This window comes from Rhodamnia argentea, chromosome 11, assembly GCF_020921035.1.
Source record: "Rhodamnia argentea isolate NSW1041297 chromosome 11, ASM2092103v1, whole genome shotgun sequence".
Taxonomy (NCBI): Eukaryota; Viridiplantae; Streptophyta; class Magnoliopsida; order Myrtales; family Myrtaceae; genus Rhodamnia; species Rhodamnia argentea.
The window spans coordinates 19,964,197-19,984,863 of record NC_063160.1 but is presented as its reverse complement, the minus strand read 5'-3'; the positions used below and the strand labels follow the sequence as shown (position 1 = coordinate 19,984,863).

Sequence of the window (20,667 nt, the reverse complement as noted above, 5' to 3'; positions counted from 1 at the left end):
ATGCGTTTATCTATTCAAAAACTCCTTTAGAAATTGATTCTAGAAATAAAACAATCGTGCCCGAAGTCACCAACCTACCGTTTCCTCCGTGCAACTCACCGACCAAAAACTGGAGAGAACGTGGGAAAATACTAATGATATACAATTAAGAAAAAAAGAAATTTTGTCGACCAATGTAAATATTATTCAGAACGCAAGTACTAATCATTGCAAAAGCTGAAAATTTCCTCGTATAACATAGTGGAATCTCGTCAACGCGACGCTTACCGAAAATATCTTCTTCATTAAGGTTAATCTCAAAGGCGACTTCGGTAGAACAAACTGGACCAATTCTTGGCGGACACTTTCTTCAATTGAATGAAATTACTCGAAGCAAAGACTAATCTTGTTCTACCAAAGCGGGGACATCCAAAGAGAGACAACCGAGGATTGTCCCAATCGTCCAATCACCGAGTACCCGGTGAGAAAACGTCGAATCACCTCGATGCGTGGATTCCCAAATCCATCCATCGCTCGTAAGTGAACCTGCTCAATCAGTTTTCTGAGCCGAACTGTGTCGATGCAACAGTCGCGAATGTATGTAGGACCGATGATACCTCATCGAATTTACAAGCTTAAAATTAATGGGTAAAGGGCAGTTTCCTCGAACTCCAAGGACCATCTGCTCATTTTCTTGCGAATTGCCAATCTGGACAAAGGCCCAAACGGGGTGCCCACCAACCCAAATGGTGGGGGGGTCTCGAAAACAAAACATGTCACCCTCCCTCACCAACTCCACACCAACCTTTTGCTCCTTCGCTCCCATGTCGACCGGTTCCATATTCTCATTTGGCGGGCCCCACCCACGTTTCCGCCGTGTCTATCCACGTCAGGGCAAAGAATGATTTTATCGGAAAGGCTCATCATTAGCCCTAGACTTGCCTCCCAAATCTTGAGGGAAAACAAGATTTTTGAAAGACCAAAATTTGGGTCGCTGGGACTCGGTTAGGTTGTCTTTATCAATGATTGTGATCTTCGTCGGAGTAAATTCACCAAACCCAATAAGAATCTTTCTCTGGAAATGAGAAGAGAATAAACAAGTCCAAGATCAAGAGATGTTGTATGTTCAGTGCTCACCAACCCTGGACCAAGTACCTGCTGTTGGCAGGCGGTCCGATGCCCTCCAGACCGGTCCAAACCGGACCATCACTGTCCTTATATATGTTGCATCGTGCCCCTCCTAGAGCTTAGGTCAACTGCAACATTTCTTGATCGCAACATATTCCAAAAATCCTAAGCACAGAGAGAGAGCCAGAGAGATTGAATCAATGGCCACCAATGGAGAGGAGACCCAGAACCAAGCCGGGAGGCACCAGGAGGTTGGCCACAAGTCTCTCCTTCAGAGTGATGCTCTTTACCAAGTGAGTGTGAATCCTTTTAGCTTCTGCTGGAATCAATGGATGATTGTTTTCCTTTTGCAACTTGGGGTGTTGTGTCTCTGATCATCGATCATTTCTCTGTTCTGCAGTATATTTTGGAGACAAGTGTGTACCCAAGAGAGCCTGAGCCCATGAAGGAGCTCAGAGAAATAACAGCAAACCATCCCTGGTGAGTTCATACATGATTCATAAGCACAGACAGATCAGACTTCAATAGATGCCCCTGTCTGATTCGCGAGTTTGTTTCTTGAGCTGAACCCTTTTGGCTTATTGGAATGAAAATTGCAAAAAATAGGAACATAATGACAACATCAGCAGACGAAGGGCAGTTCTTGAACATGCTTCTCAAGCTCATCAATGCCAAGAACACCATGGAGATTGGCGTCTACACTGGCTATTCTCTCCTTGCCACCGCTCTCGCTCTTCCTGACGATGGCAAGGTCGGTGTGGTTTGTTCTTTTTCAAGTCAACTAAATTTCTTCAATCTCAGACCGGAAGCTTTTGCCACACATTTCAAGAACATTGAATTGCTTTGTCAAAAATGGAAGCGGGTATGGCTCTGAAAACATCACGGTCGTTGACTGTTTTCTGCAGATATTGGCCATGGACATAAACAGAGAGAACTATGAACTTGGCCTACCGGTCATCCAAAAAGCCGGTGTTGCCCACAAGATAGACTTCAGAGAAGGCCCTGCTTTGCCTGTTCTTGATCAGTTGATCCAAGATGTGAGTAACCCTTCCTTTGAGCATCTCAGCTTTGCTCCTAATACAATTCGACTATTGGATATGACGCAATAGGCAGTCAATGCACAGATCCACTTTGAGCATTCATAAGATTTATATTGATGTCTTTGCTGATAACAATGAATCTATATTGATTTTTCTTTCTTGGTGGAGGAAAAAGAACTTCATTTAAAAAATTAGTCGGATGCCATCATGAGTGAGATTTGGGCTATCATTGCAGGGGAAGCACGGGACATTCGACTTCATATTCGTGGACGCGGACAAGGACAATTACCTCAACTACCACAAGAGGCTGATCGAGCTTGTCAAGGTCGGTGGCCTCATCGGCTACGACAACACCCTATGGAACGGCTCGGTGGTCGCGCCGCCGGACGCCCCACTGAGGAAGTACGTGAGGTACTACAGGGACTTTGTGCTGGAGCTCAACAAGGCTCTCCCCGCCGATCCTAGGATTGAGATCTGCATGCTCCCCGTGGGTGATGGCGTCACTCTCTGCCGCCGGATCAGCTGAGCCTCTATTCCGAAGTCCTTATGATCAGGGTTCATTCTTAATGTAGAACCCAGGAAAAAGAGAGAGAGGAGAGATTTATGTATTCCTTGTTGCTGTTTCTTTTCCATGATATTGCTGTGGATTAAGCAGGTTCTATTCCTAAAGGAGCTGGTTTGAGTTTAGAAGCAGGAATCCTAGTTAAATGTCATAATTCTATTGCTGTTTCTCTGAAGTGCTCTCGATTTATTTTATAATGATTCTTTTGATCAGTTTCTTTGCATCATCTCGAGTTCTTCCGTCAGTCATGCAGAAGTGAATCCTATGGCCAAATACAAAAATTAAAGTGAATCCTGGTAATCAAGTTATGACTGCTTTAACCATTGTTCGTATTTTTTATTTTAGAAAAACGAAGAGACCAATATATTTACATCGTTTCGATTCTTCAACGGTCCGCGCCTCGAGGAAATAAACTTTACGGACCACGCGTATGCTTATCGATTGCCATGTGATATATAGTAAGTAACTTTATTATTCATGCTATTTAAGGCAATATATTAATTTGGAGAATTACACTTATGATGATTTCAAGATACGTGATCGATTAATAGCTAATTTTTTCCAAAACATTAGGATGAGCATGATAACACTTCTGAAAGTGAATTTATACTCCAAAAGCGCTTCTGGAGCATAAATCCGTTTGGTAATGTCACTTATAAAGCATAAATCCGTTGGTAAAAAATTTTACTTCTGAAAAAAATTTCCATTTTTGAAGTGAGTTTCCACTTCTAAAGTTATTTTTCCCTCAATTTGAGAAATTAAAAAAAATAATTTCTCCAACTCAAGAAATACTTCTCATCTCACCCTCTTTTTATTGCGCCCTCACCCTCTTTTTGATCATACCCACCCCGCCAACTTCCGTAGCAACGAACCGTCCCCGACCGCAGCCCATCGCCGACCTCCATCAATCGCCGCTCACGACCACTTCCAACCGCTAACCATCGCCGGCCCCCGCCCACCACGGACCTCCATCGGCCACCACCCGCTAACCGCCCCTAGTAGCCAACCACCACTTTTGTCGGCCACCACCACTTTCGGGTATTATCAGTCATATCGGACCATTTTGGTTTGGTCTCGTGATGAAAATAACCTGTTACTCGATTAGTTAAATCCATGAGTTATGTCTTTGCCCTTGCGATACCGCTATGCTGTTGGTTGAATGAATTAGCGCATTTACGGTCTGATGACACACGCAACCGATTCCGATAGGTCATAAGTTCTCTAGCTGCTGACTCAGATTCTGTTGAATGTGTGGGATTGGCACCAAGGTATAACCTGTTCCAACCTTCTTTTTTGAAGTACCATGTAAACTCGTTCTCTTGATTTGTGTGTGGCCTCATTCAAGGTCAAGTTAAATCTGGTTCTTGGCCTACTTGTCAATGGGAGTAATGTCCCCAGGAATTTGTCGAGGGTGTTCCAACTACACATTGCTCAAAGAAATGGTTTGAAACATATTTAGGAGGATATCTGTAGACATAATCCGCAAGATAACCTTCATATTAATAATATCGAGAGCTCTCAATGGTGTCTTTTTGAGTTATCAAAGAAAAAATTTGCTGATATTCAGTGTGCAAATTCTAATTTAAGTCAATTCAAACGAAATATTGTTGATACATTAGGATCAGCAATTTCATGTACTTATTCAGATTTCCTGTGGTAACTCCCCGTGGGCTTAAGCTGGAGGCTTGGATCAGAAGCTTATCGTATGGGATTTCTTCTCTTTTAGAGCCAATGATTTTGGCAGAGTAGGAAATGAGGAGCCTTTTCCAATTCAAACTTCAAGCAAGGGTTTCTCCATGACGAAATTGTATAGAAACATTGGGCAACAACTGTTAGATGTGTAGCAACATAGTGAGATTTTTCTTCCTACCGAGTCTTCAAAAAGAAAAATAAAATGGTTCTCTTACCTTCCAACGATGCTTTGCTATACCGCTCCGGGAACAGAATGAGAAGACCAGAGGCTCTTCTTCCATGTGAACAGGAACAGTGGCTTTGATTCCGATTTAATCATCAACCATCTGCAATTTACTCTGATATTTTTCTCAATTAACACTCCCATAAATTTCCCTGGAAAAGCAACCAGCCTTGCCCACCCACTACCAGACAGACACTTGAACGCCGTATGGCGAAAACAGTTCAACAACATTTCCATAAACAATCTATCCAATCTTGCATGTACTGCATCTCTAATTTCCTCACCCTCAATGGTCTAGCAGTATGTTAGTATGTTCTTGGTTGGTTTGAGGTTTGTGTTACATTGCAAGCGCGCGTATTCCCTTTTCAATTAACATATTGAATGTAAAAATCTCATAATCTGAAGGGACTATAAGAATCAGCACCGAGAGTTTTTGCACTTTTGTTGGAATGCTATGAGGTCGGATTCTGCCTACGGGTTTCATAACTACTGGAAACTTTCAAGGATATAAACTGTAACGGAAGCAACATATCAATGGTGTGATTAAGGCATATATCTTAATGCACTTGTTGAAATACAGGTGAGGGAGGACTATAGCATCCTTATTCCATGCCAGAATTAGTCGTAGGATCTTTACAGTATCGAGCAATGAATTTCCAACTACAATGGGAATTTTCAGATCGCCCCTCGTTTTACAGCTTGCTTTGGCTCCATTAATGCCCGATCCTTTTTCGTAAGGACTTTTAGATGTTAGATGGTTACTTTAGATCCGCAATTAGTTTGTGACTTGTTTTTCCCTCTGTTGTTGGCACTTTATTGTATATGCACTGTCATCTACATTGAGTACTGCTTTGTATTATGCGATGTTAATTAGTTATCAAAGCAGAGTAAATGTAACGCTACCCTATTTTTTCGATTGATTTCTTTAACTAATGAGTACATTAGTAAAAAGGCTTCGATTTCCTTATCATGACCAGTCCAGAGGAATTGAAGTACACAATATACATAAGAAAATAAGGAAGATCTAGGTCAAAGAGACAACTAGTTGATTTATACATTGCACTATTTTCCCTTCTTTTCCTGTCCATCATTGATTCCTTGAGTGTACTTGGAGTTGCAGCTGGAACCGGTTCTAAAGTTGATCGATCTGACGATGGTCCATCACAACATGTCATTCTGGTTACTAGAAGCACCATGGATAAGTCCATCAGGAAAGAGCAAGTTGATTCAAAGTCATTAAGCAAGAGCTAAGCAGTTGACTGGACAAGAGTGAGAACAGTCATGAGGCGTAATGAACTGGGGCTGGATGCGGAATTGATTTATACTGCTTTAACCATAGTTCGTATTTTTGATTTTAGAAAAAACGGAGAGACTGATATATTTACATCGTTTCGATTCTTCAACGGTCCGCGCGTCAAGGAAATAAACTTTATGGACCACGCGTATGCTTGTCACTTATTGCCATGTGATGTAGAGTAAGTAACTTTATGATTCATGCTATTTAAGGCGATATATTAATTTGGAGAATTACATTTATGATGATTTCAAGATACGTGATCGATTAATAGCTAAATTTTTCCGAAACACTAGGGTGCGCATGATAACGCTTCTGAAAGTGAATTTCTACTCCAAAAGCTCTTTTGGAGTAGAAATTCGTTGGTAAAAAATTTTACTTCTGAAAAAATTTCCATTTCTAAAGTGAGTTTGCACTTCTAAAGTTGTTTTTCCCCCAAATTGAGAAATTAAAAAAAAATTTCTCCAACTCAAAAAGTACTTTTCGCCTCACCCTCTTTTTATTACGTCATCATCCTCTTTTTGATCATACCCACCTCCGCCAACTTATGCCGCAACCGACCGTCCCCGACCGCAGCCCATCACCGACCTCCACCGACCGCCGCCCACGACCACCGCCAACCGTTGACCATCACCGACCACCGCCCACCACAAACCTCCGTCGGCCACCACCCGCCAACCGCCCCTAGTAGCGAACCACGTCCGCCGGCCACCGCCCACGACCACCAACCCCGTTCGACCGCCACCCGCCAACCACCCTCGCCAGCCAACCATCGCCGGCCACCGCTAGCCTCTGACCATCGCCACTGCCAACCTTCGCCGGCCTCGATTGCCGCCAACCGCCGATCTTCGCCGGTCGCGACCACCACCAACCATCGATCAACGCGCCGACCGCCATCGCCAAATCGCCATCTCCGGCCAACGGAGTAAAAAATAAATAGTAAATTTTTATTTAATAATAAAAATTATTTTTAAAGAAATTTAAAAAATAAATAAAAAAATGAAGTAGAAATCTTTTAGTTGCCAATAATAAATTTTCATAGAATATTTTATATTAATAATGTTTCAGAAGTAGAAATTTTCAATCGTTACCAAACGAATTTCTCCGATAAGAAATACCTTCCGGAGCAAGAGTAGAAAAATCAATTTCTGACCGGAAGTTGATTTTTGAAGCAGAAATATTACCATGCGCGCTCTTAAAGGCTGATAGCAGAGCTCGAAGTTATCCTACATAGAGGGTCATCCTCGAAACAGGACCTATGTCTGGGATGAATAAATCCGGATGGGCAGCTGAGGAGTCCATTTGTAAAGCGATGTTTACCTAGAAAAGGCAGAAATGGACAGCCCATCAAACGCACTGGGGCAAACGAAGGACGCGAACCAGACGTTCATCTCGACTCCCAGTCATAGCAATTTGCAAAGCTTCGTATGAAAATCAAGTATTCCCTGCAACTCGTGGGACAATGCCACACTGTCCCCGTTTCCTGCCGTAGATGAGTCTCTCTCGCTGATGCGAATCGAGGTTTGAGTGATGCAAAGTCGGAGCTCGACAACTCATTCTCAGATGCAAGTTATGCCAGCTTGGTTTTGAGATAATCCGGATAAAGCAGCCAAATCCTGGAAATACTCACTTGTTACATTTACTGTTCGAGGGATCAGGGAGCGTGCTCATTTTTTTTCCCCCTGAAGAGGCACAATGTGGCAAGCTCGTCAGATTAGATTTTCCCGGGGGTTGACGACAAAGGCGCAGGGCAGAATCAAAGTGACAAAGAGGGACGCTGAGATGGCGATTGAGGTGTTTTTTATCACGATGTGCACATCTCAACAGAGAAGTAATGGAAGGAAACGATGGATTTAAGGGCTTCACGATCCAGGAGCAAGTGTTTACTTCTAGTGTACAATGGATGTCGATTCGGTCGCCTGATATTTAATCTATTATACGGACCGGGATGAAGTCCAACCCAAAAAAAAACTGTAATTTTTCGAGCCAATTCGGGTTTTTTTTACACCCCTGATATTGACCACTAGGGAGCAGCAGTTTCTCAAATGAAATTTTACAAGTAAAAATCACATTCAGATCGAGAACAAATTCTCTTCTAAGTCAAGAACTCATTGCAAATTGGAGTAGAGGCAAAGGATATGTCTATTGAAGGGAAAAATTCACGAGCCAAAAAGGATGCATATTTGCAAAGAACCTACAAATCACCTGCCTTACACAAAGCTAATTCAACTACAGTCCTGTCGATCTCGAACATGTAACAATTCCGTCGACCGACTCACCCATGCAAATGGCAGACACCAGTTCAGCACAACAACGCTCAATCAATAGCAGAACAAGAATAATGCCTCGCAGTGGGGCCAAGCCATCACATATTCAACATTCCCCCTCGACCCACTTGGAAATCTAAGATTGCCCAAGCTTCCACCCCCATCTACATTACAGATCCCTTGCATCGGGACGTTATCAGAACTGATACTCGAATGAGCACACTAACCACCTGAGAAATTACGATTTGGATAGTAATGCAGAGCCTATAAAGCGGCAGATACTACTTGGAAATCAATAAGCATAATCCTCACATCCTGGCAACAAACAAGCATTGCTCCAATTGCCAGCTCGTGGAAAACTGAATCTACCCGGAATAGTATACAGACTACGGAAAACGCACTGATGCAAAATAAGCACGGAAAAGCACATTTGGATGTGAATTATGAATTCGTCTTTCAACCAGCTATAGCCAACAGATGAGTTACTAACATAACAAAATGAGCACTGACTAGCCGGTCCGCCAAAATACTCACCGTTATATCAAATTGAAATCTCAGCTGAATCCATGTCCTCAAACCGAAAAACCAGGAGTTGAAACATAAACAAAAGTAGAACAATGTAAGGAAGAACTTCCCCTCCTCGAATTTCCCTTCAACGATAACTCTTCTGGAACCTGGCGCGAGCACCGCGTCCACCAAACTTCTTGGGCTCGCACCTCCTCGGGTCAGCCACAAGCAAAGTCCTATCATACCTACGAAATGAACGAACATGCAGTGAGGGAAAATGGCAGACTTTCTTCCTTCCATAGCAGGAAAGGCTGAATCTTATATCTCCCTTCACATATCAAACTAAACCCACCTCCGTCGTCAATTCAAATACAGACTATATACATCAAAACTGAGACATCCATGAGAAAATTGTTCCTAAGAAGATTACCCCACACTGCAATTTAAGCAAGAATCTCAGGCTCTCCGGACTGCAATACTTTAATCACCCTCTTACCATTACCAACTCGATTGAAAAAGGAAAGACTTTACTAGTCCAAGCACAAGTGAAGGCTTCAATTTACCTGACCAAGATGTCCTTGATCTCCTTCTTGCTCTGCTCGTCCACGTACTTCTGATAGAACGCGACCAGGGCCTTGGCTATGCTCTGGCGGATGGCGTAAATCTGCGAGGTGTGGCCGCCGCCCTTGACCCTGATCCTCATGTCGACGCCCGCGAAGCGGTGCCGCCCGAGGAGGAGGATCGGCTCGTAGGCCTTGAACCGGAGGATCTCCGGCTCGACAAGCTCGATGGGGACGCCGTTGATCTTGATAAGCCCGCGGCCGCGCTTGCAGTAGGTCACGGCGACTGCCGTCTTCTTCCTACCGAAGCACTGGACGGACTCGATGGGCGCGGGGGCCGCCATGGTTGTGTGTCGACTCGTCTCCGGGTCGGCGAGAGTGAAGAAACCCTAGCTACTGGCGCAGGAGACGGAGACGCTAAATGAAGCCGAACAACGGGCGAGGCGAGGTCTTAAATATGGTGCACTAGGGTTTTGCTTTGGGCTTTACGTTTCGGCCTTAATGGGTTTTGGGTGGGCCGAGACATGACGTCGAAGCTCGTTTAAACTTATTTTTGTGTGTGTTGGGATTTTATTTGGCCTTCTATGCTAGTAATTTTTTTTTCTTTTTTGGGTCAAAGCAAATTTTCATTTCACTTGAAACAGAGTACATCGCTTCAAGATGAAAATAAAAATCAAACAAAACAAGTAAATTTGAAAAATAAATCGACTTTGTACGGTCTGCAGAGACTCGCTCATTCCACCGCAATGACGGGTTTGCCATAGTATCAAAGCTCGACCGGCGGCCGATCACTAAATCTGGCATCAATGACGAGCACACCCCGAGATATCCTTCTCCACTTACGATTTTTTCAAAAGATCGTGCTTGCCTAAGTTCGGCATCCCCAACACAATCACCGAAAAGAGATAACAAAGAGACCAACAAGTTGAAAGAGCATATAAAATGACTTATAAATTTCAAATCTATTTCCAGATCGGAATGGAAGAGTACCAAAATCTAAATATAACTTTATATTGGGAGAAAAGATTTGCAAAAGAGATACCAAATGATCACAAAATTACTTTCACATACGCTCAATTATATGGAGTAAGTACCGGAGCTTAAACGAACAAGTAGATCCGGAACAACCGATGCTTCCGAGGTGCTTACATTTCGAACTTCCGAGCTCATTGGACAAAACTCTTCACGTGGAAGAAGTCGCTAGGATCTTCCACGAAATCAACAAAAAAGGAAGAGGTCGAGGATAAGAAGAAATAGGAAAACACAAAGGGAAAGGAAGAGGATGGGGAGTGAGGAAGAGAAGGGAGAGAGAATGCTACCCTCTCTCTCTTTCTCTCTCCCTCATATGGTTGCTGCAAGAGGGGCTTGGAGGTTGTTGGGATGGCGGAAACCCTAGGGGAGCAAGAAAAGGAATTCCTCTTCTATATGCTAGTATGATTAATCGACAAATGCTCGTTCGGGCCGTGATACGACCGATGGGCCATGCCATGAGGCATTACCATGAATCAATCCATCGCTAGGCACAGGAATCGACAAAAATCGATCCAATTCGACCAAACATTAACAAAGATGGCCAAGAGGGTGAACTAGTGCATGAATCACTACATGAACCAGAATATGAACGACAAGAATCAACGCATAAACCAACGCTTGGTCCACATGATCCAACGCATGATGTAGTGAACGACCCGGCTCATGGCCAGCACGGCCGGGTGATCGATCGGGTAGGCAAACAGATATGACCCCTTGCATTCCACATCCAAGGGGTTGGCCACACAATGATTTAGCCATTGGAGAGACCAGGAGTTCCACAAGGGACGAACCACACAAGACAAATCATGGGAATCCAAGCCATGTAAGAAAAGGGGAATAGGATGAACAGAAAAAGATGAAACAGATAAGCTGAATGGCCACATGAATTTTGCCCATTTCTTGTATAAATAGAAGTGCTTCCCCTCATTGTAAATCATCTTGTGCACACAATATCAATCAATAGAGTACATTATCTCCTGTGAATCACTCTCTCTCAGTTCCCTATTTTTCTCTCTACAATTCATGTGAGTTGTGAGCGTGTGATCGGTCCTTGGGCCAAGGCTTGACTCGGGCAAAACATCCATCCGAATAGCTTGGGTCGCCGCACGGTCGTGAGTCGAATGTCTGTCCGTAACATTAGTGTACTTGTCATTTAATATGCCCAACTAAAGTATGTGAGTGTACCTATCATTTAATATGCCTAAGTGAAAGTAGGAACACCGGATATTGTCTGACACCCAAATGGTCCATTCGATACAAAATTCAAGATGTACACAGAATTACGCAATAGATATGGAACAAATTGACTCATGGGGTGGTTGATATTGATTAACACGCAAGAGGTTTATGAAAGAGATTTCTCGCATGCTTACGATCTAATCGACGTTTTTGTGCTAGTGTTAGAGCCTCTTTATGAAAAAAAAAATATATGATTATTAAAGCGCGAGAGTTTTCCCACTTGGTGAAAAGATGGTCCCAACTCCCAAGGAGCCGAAAGAATCGAGTCAAAGAAGTTCCGACTCAACGCTCGGCTTCGATCTGAGAATTCCCCGGTCATCGCCGTCGGCCGCACGTCACCCTCCCTTCGCTCTCCCGCCCCCCAGCGCCTCTCAGCTGCGTAAAGACAAACCACATGTGGATATCTTCTCTCTATCGTTTCTTCTTCCATGTAAATTCCGTATGGCAGAGCCTCACGCAATCTCGCCGGAAAACTCCAGCGCGCTCTCCCCCTTCCCCACCACACACCCACCAAAATCAAAGTCCGATTGATTGGTTCATTGGTCCAGAAACGAACAAAAGTTTCGATTTTTAGACTAGTCGTTTAGATTCCGGTTCGCGTTTTATTCATTCCAGAAGTTCTGACTTCGTCCGAGCCGCCACTGTTGTTATTTCCTCGCCATCTCAACCGTACTGCAGATTTCTCCTCTTCGATCTTCTCGCCAGAAATGGGGTCACCGGAGAACGGCTCCGACGAGCCCCTAACGCCGGCGGGGCGCCTGTTCCTCCAGAAGGAGATGAACCAGGTGATCTACTGCGTCGTCGGCCTGAAGCACCCGCTCGACGTCGATGCCCTCAAGTCGGCGATCCAGAGCTCCCTCATGGTCAAGCACCCCAGGTTCTGCAGCCTCATGGTGCGGGACTCCGCAGGCCGGGAGCACTGGAGGAGGACCCGTGTGGACATCGACCGCCATGTCGTCGCGGTCCACGGCCCAGTCGCCGACGGCCTCTCCGACGAGGCGGCGGTCAACGAGTATCTCGCCGACCTGTCCACCGACTCGCCGGGGCTCCTGGGCGACGACAAGCCCTTGTGGGACGTCCACCTCCTGATGGCCCACCGGTGCGTGGTGTTCCGGATCCACCACGCGCTCGGCGACGGAATCTCGCTGATGTCGATGTTCCTGGCGTCGTGCCGGCGGGTGGACGACCCCGAGGCGCTGCCGACGATCGGTCCTTCGTCGTCGGCTAAGAGGAGGAGCGGCGGGGGCGGGGGCGCGTGGTGGAAGGCGGTAGTGAGGGTGTTGGAGGTGTTGTGGTTCACGGTGGTCTTTGTAGTGGAGTTCGTCCTGAGAAGCATGTGGGCGAGTGACCGGAAGACGCCGGTCAGTGGCGGCGCAGGGGTGGAACTCTGGCCGAGGAAGCTGGCCACGGCGAGGTTTTGCCTGGAAGACATGAAAGTGGTCAAGTCAGCAGTCGCTAGTGCGGTAAGTTCTGAAGTTCCTCTTATGTGATTATCGCCCACAAAGGATAATAGCACCGCATATTCAATATTTTTTAATTTTTTCAATCTGGCCTACATATGACAAAAAAAAAAAAAAAAATTCTGGCCTACATTATTTTTTCAACGTGACCCCTATTGTACTTGTGCTCAAATTAATCTTGTCATTTAAAAAGTATGACCGCCGTCAAATTTAACTTGACGATGTGTTGCTTACGTGGCATGTTTTTGGATTTTTTTTTATAATAACACAAATGATCCCTAAATTTTAGCTTCACTTGCGATTTGATTCCCGAACTTTTAATTTATTCAACGTGATCCTTAAATTTTAGCTTAATGTGCAACGTTGTTTTTAAATTTTTTATTTATTCAATATAGTTCCTGAACTATGTCGAATGTTCAATGTTATCATTCTATTAATTCAATATCAGAGACAAAATTGAACATGCACCAAAAGTTTGAGATTATATTGAACAAAATTAAAAGTTCGGGGATCATATTACACGATGAATCAAAGTTCAAAGATCATCACATTGAACATCCAAAGCTCAAAAACTATTTATGTTATTTCTTCAATTACTTTTTCAGGAACATAAAACAATCATATTTCAAATGCAAAAATACTGAAAATAAGAAAAGTTGTTGTTTAAAAAGAAAGAGGAACAGACACCCTATATTATCAGCAGGCGCTGTCGCCAATTCCTGGGGCCGGCCTAGGTAGCTCGAATGATCCTTGGGGTCGACTTACCCCGGCGAGTGATTGCCCGGGGTTGCGTGACTCTAAGCGAGTGCGCGCGGGCGAACAATACTACAGGCTTTTCTCGAATTTCACGACTACCAATGCATTTTGTTGTACTCAACTTCCAGATGATGAATATTCCATGCTAATACCGATTGATGAATCTGATTTAGTTGCTGCAAATGCAGACCATTAATGATGTTCTCTTCGGGATCATATCGGCCGGCTTGTTCAAATATTTGGACCACCGATCTCCCGATGGTAAAAAAGGAAAAGCCTTTCCGACGATTCACTGGATCTTTGTCGATTCAAAGACATCAAATCTCGACAACTAATACGCTCATTTGCCTTTGTCAGCTGTGCGGGAAGGGACTCGGATAACGGGAGTGGCGATGGTTAATCTGCGAGAACAGCCGGGATTGCAGGCGAGTCTCCCTTTTGTTCCTCTTGTCTCCTTTCAACTGAAGTCGATTGAATTTGACTATGGTGTTGGTATCAATCAGGAGCTATCCAATTTGATGCAAGGCAACCCAGGACTGCGGTGGGGCAACAAGTTTGGGATTCTCCTCCTCCCCGTTCACTACCATAGAAGCTGCGGCGACCCTCTCGAACACCTGAGAAAAGCCAAGTCGATGATCGACCGGAAGAAGAAGTCCCTGGAGGCTCACTTCTCCTACAAAATCGGGGATATCGTCATGGCTTCCCTAGGACCACATGTAAGGATCCAGTCACGCTTCTGCAATTCGGAAAACAGAATGAGCACGAGCTGACAAACTCAGCAATCTGTCTGGTTTTTCGCCGATGCAGGTCGCGAGCCTGCTCAACTACAGGATCGTCTGCAACACCACGTTCACCATCTCCAACGTGCTCGGCCCGCAAGAGGAGATCGCGATCCTGGGCAACCCCATCACGTACATAAGGGCGAACTCCTCGAGTTTACCTCACGTAAGGCCCCCCAAAAGTTCTCGCGCCTCGTCGTTTTTTTCTCTTCTTTTTCTGCGGCATCTGGAATGAAATATCTAGCAGGACTGATAGTGAATGTTTTGAGATGGATGCAGGCACTCACAATGCACATGGTGAGCTATGCGGGGAGGGCGGACATGCAGATTCTGGTGGCCAAGGACATCATCCCCGACCCTGATTTTCTGGCCAAATGCTTTGAGGATGCTTTGCTTGAAATGAAAGCAGCAGCTTCTGCTGCCTTGAACAAATGAACAGCTAAAACGTTCTTGTAATGTTAGGAGGGAAGATGTCTGTAATGTATTCTTTATACAGGTGTGATTATACACGGGGATAAAGAAAAAAAAAATTTGATCCCACTTATATGATGTTCTCTTGGGACAAACATTTTAGGCCATCGATTCAAATTTTATCTTATGTCTGACCAATGAAGTTAGTTGGCATTCACATGCCGACTCTTAATAGTATGTTATTTTTGTGTGATTTTTTTTCTTTTAGTTTTCCTTTTTTTTTTTGCCATTATGGTTACCGGCAGGAGGAAGAAGGAAGGAAAAAAAATAAAAAAAGATAATTCGAAAAAATATTAAAATTTTGAATATTGCATACATTAGAGTTAGACAACCACAGTTGGTCGGATGGATTGAATTTGTACATAAAAAAAAAGATTTTTGGTTGAATTAATATAATTATAATAGATTTATGACTTTTTTTTTGTAGTTCTCCCTATGGTTAAGGGTTTACGAGGGTCTAAGATTGAAAGGGTCTGAGATGCCGAGGTTGTGCGGCACCCGACATTACTCACTTGGCTTCTTTGACACTTCGATTGTTGTGAGCGTTTTGGCCGGATTTGCTTCCACAACAGTCGCAAGCGATGAATACCCGTTCTCTAGTTTAGGTTTGATGAGCACCTCTGTTTTCCTTTTTATTATTATTATTATTATTAATTTTTTTTTTTTTGTACTTCGAAGCTATATCGCAAAAAGATATAGCAAAAGTCATTTAACCAAATGGTATTTATTTCAAGTAAATGAACATTAAGTCTGAGAAAGTTTGGATTCATTTCCTCAAAAATGAATCCAAACTTTCCTAAAGTGATAAATGAATAATTGTAACATCTAAAAACCTCGAGAATTTTAATGTGGGTAAGAGTGGAAGTTGAGAGGCTCGAGCGCGTGGAATTGAATGGCCCGGGACCGGGTCGCGGCGTCGATGGCTCTTATCCACTTCGAAGAATATAGAAATGGCGACGGAAGCATTTGCAGCTTCATGTGAGAGATTGCTGAGCAAAGAAGAAGAAGAAGAAGAAGAAGAAGAATGAAGGGTCGGAGTGATTCTTGTAGCTCCTGGCGCAACCCTACTTTCCCCTGCGACGCGCTACAGCTGCCGTCAAATGCTCTTCCTCCTCTTCTGGTGCGCTCTCTATCTTTCTCGGTGAATTTTGCCTTGCTCCACATTTTTCCGAGTTAAATCGCTCTCAGATAAAAGACCCATGTCTCTGTTTCTTAAGCTTTGGATGGTACTGAAGTAATCTTACCGTGTTGATTGAATTCTGCTGCATCCGGACGACGTAGTCGTGAGCCCCCGTTTGTCTTTCTCCGTCTCATTCTTGCTATTGAGGGGGGGGAACGCGATGCGGACCGTGTTGGACCAGGACCAAGTCCACGGTTCGTACTGGAACTGAGTTGACCTGTCTTTCTTTTGACCGAGCGTCTTGACAATGACAACGGATTGATCTTAATAGAATGATTTAACTTTTACTAACACAACAGCACTGCACTCGTTGTTAATTTGTTTAACGCTGAAGAATAGCAGCATGAAGTTGAAGTTCTAGTCACTGTGGTTAAGTTTTCATTAGCTGTAGCATGTATAATATACTCGGTGATGGTTCATTCCTTGAGGCGGGGCTCAAATATTTTCCGAAAGACTTGGCTTAGGCAATTGCGTGCTATCAAGCCTAAGCATCTTCCCTTTCGGGTGTTGGGTTTGAAAACTGACATATTTGCAATAACATCTCGATGTTTTAGTAGATTTAAGTCCGTATTATGAAAATTTTTTCCTTCCTCTGTTGGTTTTTGCTGTTCTGCACTATTATTGTTCACTCCTTTTCATGCCTAGGCTTAGTTGCTTGGGAGTTTGTGAATCAAAATGCAGGTCGTTCATCATTCGTCAAGGATGTAGCTGCCGCCGAACCTCCTTAGCATCTTCATCACCTGCTGAAAGTGCTTCAAACAAGAGGTAGCTTTAAGTCAAACCTTCCTCCCTCAGATTGATGATGCGTTGCACATGGGACATGAGGAAGTTCAAATTATATGCTTTGTGGAGAGGAGAATTTCAAATTTAGGGCGTAAATCTTGAGTGAAACTTGTCATGGCTACCTTCATTCGTATTGATTGACTTTGAGCAAGAAATTGTAGTACCCTTTTCTGCTTATTATCCTGGTTATATGATGAAGGGGTCCTTATTAAAGCAAAAAAAAAAGTTATCTGAGGAAACTTTGATTACTCTTTCTGTTGCCACTCACCCTGTGTCCTAAAGTCTAGTTGAGACCATGATTCTGAAAGTTAGGAACGCCGTAAAATGGATCAAAATGCACAAAGTCAGTGTTTCAGCTAAAAAGATATCAACTAAAATCTAATGATTTTCTTTATTCCCTGTTTTGAGCCATTACAGAACTTGTCCTTCTAATTAGTAAACTCTTTAGCAGGTGAAATGATAATATCTCCAGGATCTAGGCAAGGGTCGATCCCCCTAGTCATTCCATCTTACGTAAATAGTCCACATACGTGGACAACGCTGGCTCTGATATAAGTGTTGGTCGACTAATGGGGGGTGGGTCCACGTCAGGTCTTGGGGGTTTTGAGTCTCTCTCGTCCCAAAAGCTAGCTCAAAGGATAACAATCTCCTCCTCACACATCGGGCCTTCCGTGTGGCTGTTGGGTCTAGAGTTGTTGGTAACCCGGGCTCTGATACCATGTAAGAAAGTCCAGCCAAAAAACTTAAGCTATTAGGTGAAGGGAGACCACATGAATATAAAGAGCATATAAGACTCGTTGTCGGGCAATGTGGGACACAACAACTTCAACAAAGAGTAAGTACGTTGTTTCTAGGGCTAGCAACTCATGAAGCATCATCAGTTTAATGATGGAATTTTTTGTCTGAATTAGGTGATATTAGTGGGTTGCTAAGGTGGCCAGCAGCCCCACCTGGGTAAGAACTGTGGTGGATATTAGAAAGTTAGTTGTAGCTCTAATGCTCCTTAAATTATCTGCGGTTCATTGCCATCCGTCACAGGATGGAAATGCTGGTTGTTGAAGTCTGCAAGCATGGCGTGTGGCTATTAGGTAAGAATGTAATACATTGAGCTGCAAGATTCACCTTATGCATAATATACAGGTCATCATGTTGTCTCCAGCATCTCAGGTTTATACACTTCCGCTTATTGGTACTATGTATGTGCGAAGCAGTCCATGATTTGAGCTCTTGCTCTGCCCCTTTACCATATTTGTTCATAGTTGGTGAAAAAAGCTTAGCATTTTTAGCAACTGCAGAACAGGCTGATCAATATAGACATACGTAGGATTCTTGCTGAAGAAGGTGCCAATTCACAGAAGAGTAGTGATGCACTCTACCATGCTTCATCTGAGGCTGGCAAGGAACTTTACAACGAGGGTGATTTTGAAAAATCTAAGATTATGAATCTTGAGGCGTATCTCTTGAATAAGGTAACCAAACAGGAAAGTGAGTTAGCTTTTATTTTACACTGAATGCATTTGATTTATTTTTTGCTTCTGTGTATCTTTCCAGGTTGGTATGTTTCCAGATGTCTTAGAGCGCAAGGTGACTCGCCACTTTGATGATGGGGATGAAGTGGGTTCCTACCAATTTGTCCTTTTATTCCCTTTTCTTTCATATTGTCTGTCTGAGGCATCACTGTGAACATCATAATCCTGTGTGCAATAGCCATGGTAACTGGAGAGTTCTATACAAAGAAAGATCTCTTTCCAGGATTTGGATGTCCTTTTGCCTTTTAAGCGGAGATTTTACTAAGGTTTGTCAATACTACTACTTTATACACATGCTACTTTCCTATTCTCTCTCTCTCTCTCTCTCTCTAGAAATACTTCACATTTGGCAGAGTTGGATGGGCCTCCGAAGCTGAAGATGCTGCTAGGGTGGCTCTTAAATTGCCATGGTGGACATTAAGCTACACATATGAGGTATGTCTATCCATTGCTATGAACACATTCTGTTTCAGTGCCTCGTGTGCTTGTTTACGAGAATGTCGGGTGGTTCAGGAAGTCTGCTCAAATAGTACAGTGGGAGGATGAACAACTAGAGTACACCAAAGAAGTGTCAGAAGAGGGAAAACAAGAGGATATCAAGAAGGGCAAGGCACCTGCGCAAGTATTTCAGGATGTGTAGCTTTTATCCATCTCCGGGAAGAAAAAAAATTACTGATTATAGAAAGAGATTCCTGTTTGATTCGTCGATTTCGCAACCTCAGGAGTAAATAAGAGTTCTTCATTGTAATGCAGGTCTCTTTGGACGTGGCTGAAGCGGGGACTCAATCCAAGTTCGTTCTGTTCCGGGTTTGGGAACACACCGACGAGGATCACAACTTCTTTCATCAACACAACTAAGCCGTGATTGTTTTGATTGAACAGTGGGTTCGACTGCGAGAAAACGTCGATGGTTATGCATATTAGTCCCGGGATCCCAGAAAAGAGTGAGAAAAAAATTGAAGGGATCATAGCATTTCCTGGCGATGGGTCGGATCAGATGAGACTCGTTCCAGGGAGTCGGGTTCCTCCTTTTTTTTTTTTTTTCTACATCTTTTAAGCAGGGGTTGATGTATTTCTTCATTTGATTCTTTGAGGGAATGGGAAAAAAGGCTGATGAGATCGTTCTTGTAGATTAATGCCGCCGTCAAAGTTGATACTTTTGTGATTGGCCCAAGTCAAGTCTCCACCCGTGGTTTGGGAGTGGATATGATTCCAGCAAGCACGGATGGGGGGGCATTTATTCATAATTCGATTTTGACATGACTTGCCTTTTCACAGGAAATTGACTACCATTTTCGTAGAAAAGCACTTTAAAAAATACAAATGAATGGTTTGAATTTTTTTTTTTATAAAAAAATCATCATTAATATTACTTGAAATAATTAATTAACCAAAAATATTTTAATTATTGATAATTTATATTCAAATATTTTCATGAATGAATAATGAGATAATGCTTTTCTATTTTTTTTTTAATTTTGTTGAACAATGTAGGTCATAATTTTTAAGATAATATTCTTTCAATTATTTTATTTTTTGTGAAATAAATGGAGCTGTATTCGCGTGCACTTTTTATTTATCTCCCGATCAATATGCACTTCATCGTCTAGGCAAAGCAAGGGGCGTCGAGAAATGTAAAACGAGGAGAGAAAACGCCCCTAAAAATTATTAGGACGGTTGTTTACATTCATTCATAAATGAAGAGTAACTATCAACCGAAGTAAAGATTCTTACCTTTTACTCTTCATTCGTTTACACCTATTTGCGAATGTTAGCATTTCAAATCTAACCCTTTAATGGCCTGATTAGGATTGGTTACAGCATGAGCTCGACGCATTTAAAGCGAATGAATTAGTTATCATAATTATTTATCGGATGGTATCTTATTTTTCAAGGCAGTGCTCCCTTGTGTTTAGTGAACTTTCATAATTATGGTCGCCCTCCAAAATTACTATATTTTTACATAAGCCGGATGCGCAAGACGGCGGCTATGGTTTTGATGCACACAACATTACTAGTTTCTTCGATCAAAACAGAGAGGTCAAGGATAGTTTAATAAAAAAAAGTTCACATTTTTAATGGTTTTGATAGATAAGTTCATTTCCAAATCATATAGAATTCTTCATAATTTCTTGATAAGGTAAGTTTATTTATCTCTTTATTTTCTATTATGAAATTCCGAACGT

At 43.0% G+C, this 20,667-nt stretch overlaps 4 protein-coding genes and 1 long non-coding RNA gene across 13 annotated transcripts in view; 3 read left to right on the top strand and 2 right to left on the bottom strand.

The window, feature by feature from the left end:
* LOC115735585 (DNA repair protein REV1) overlaps window positions 1-20,667 on the bottom strand; it is an 870,695-nt gene that overhangs the window by 710,854 nt on the left and 139,174 nt on the right. The gene's annotated exons all lie outside the window — the stretch shown is intronic.
* Window positions 1,023-2,873, top strand: LOC115735961 (caffeoyl-CoA O-methyltransferase 1). Its single transcript, XM_030667444.2, has 5 exons — window positions 1,023-1,400; window positions 1,508-1,587; window positions 1,714-1,858; window positions 2,013-2,144; window positions 2,383-2,873. The coding sequence occupies exons 1-5, from the start codon at window positions 1,308-1,310 to the stop codon at window positions 2,671-2,673; spliced, it is 741 nt and encodes a 246-aa protein (XP_030523304.1). The 5' UTR covers window positions 1,023-1,307; the 3' UTR covers window positions 2,674-2,873.
* LOC115735962 (40S ribosomal protein S16-like) lies at window positions 8,615-9,682 on the bottom strand. Its single transcript, XM_030667445.2, has 2 exons — window positions 9,256-9,682; window positions 8,615-8,937 (listed from the first exon to the last, which is right to left on the bottom strand). Exons 1-2 carry the CDS (start codon window positions 9,594-9,596, stop codon window positions 8,838-8,840), a joined length of 441 nt encoding a protein of 146 aa, XP_030523305.1. The 5' UTR covers window positions 9,597-9,682; the 3' UTR covers window positions 8,615-8,837.
* Window positions 11,767-15,116, top strand: LOC115735937 (wax ester synthase/diacylglycerol acyltransferase 11-like). Of its 2 annotated transcripts, XM_048272931.1 has the most exons (7): window positions 11,767-12,065; window positions 12,139-12,986; window positions 13,928-14,000; window positions 14,097-14,164; window positions 14,243-14,455; window positions 14,547-14,684; window positions 14,798-15,116. In XM_048272931.1, exons 1-7 carry the CDS (start codon window positions 11,918-11,920, stop codon window positions 14,951-14,953), a joined length of 1,644 nt encoding a protein of 547 aa, XP_048128888.1. In that variant the 5' UTR covers window positions 11,767-11,917; the 3' UTR covers window positions 14,954-15,116. The 2 variants fall into 2 exon arrangements, with proteins under 2 accessions (XP_048128888.1, XP_030523255.1); XM_030667395.2 differs by having other exon boundaries at window positions 11,767-12,986.
* Window positions 15,845-19,293, top strand: LOC115736017. 7 transcript variants are annotated; one of them, XR_004014840.1, is made up of 6 exons: window positions 15,845-16,109; window positions 16,851-16,934; window positions 18,212-18,421; window positions 18,504-18,566; window positions 18,660-19,103; window positions 19,235-19,293. It is a non-coding gene; the product is annotated as an uncharacterized LOC115736017 (long non-coding RNA). The 7 variants fall into 7 exon arrangements; XR_004014837.1 differs by having other exon boundaries at window positions 18,504-18,747; window positions 18,835-19,103; XR_004014836.1 differs by having other exon boundaries at window positions 18,504-19,103.

What these genes read in the sequence shown, in the direction of transcription:
- LOC115735961 (XM_030667444.2), top strand. Translation starts at nt 1,308, where the DNA reads ATGGCCACCAATGGAGAGGAGACCCAGAACCAAGCCGGGAGGCACCAG. An exon ending in AGAGTGATGCTCTTTACCAA is followed by an intron (nt 1,401 to 1,507) that starts GTGAGTGTGAAT and finishes TCTGTTCTGCAG; the next exon opens with TATATTTTGGAGACAAGTGT. An exon ending in CTCTTCCTGACGATGGCAAG is followed by an intron (nt 1,859 to 2,012) that starts GTCGGTGTGGTT and finishes TGTTTTCTGCAG; the next exon opens with ATATTGGCCATGGACATAAA.
- LOC115735962 (XM_030667445.2), bottom strand. Translation starts at nt 9,596, where the DNA reads ATGGCGGCCCCCGCGCCCATCGAGTCCGTCCAGTGCTTCGGTAGGAAG. An exon ending in ATCAAGGACATCTTGGTCAG is followed by an intron (nt 8,938 to 9,255) that starts GTAAATTGAAGC and finishes TTCATTTCGTAG; the next exon opens with GTATGATAGGACTTTGCTTG.
- LOC115735937 (XM_048272931.1), top strand. Translation starts at nt 11,918, where the DNA reads ATGTGGATATCTTCTCTCTATCGTTTCTTCTTCCATGTAAATTCCGTA. An exon ending in GAGAACAGCCGGGATTGCAG is followed by an intron (nt 14,165 to 14,242) that starts GCGAGTCTCCCT and finishes GGTATCAATCAG; the next exon opens with GAGCTATCCAATTTGATGCA. An exon ending in TGGCTTCCCTAGGACCACAT is followed by an intron (nt 14,456 to 14,546) that starts GTAAGGATCCAG and finishes TCGCCGATGCAG; the next exon opens with GTCGCGAGCCTGCTCAACTA.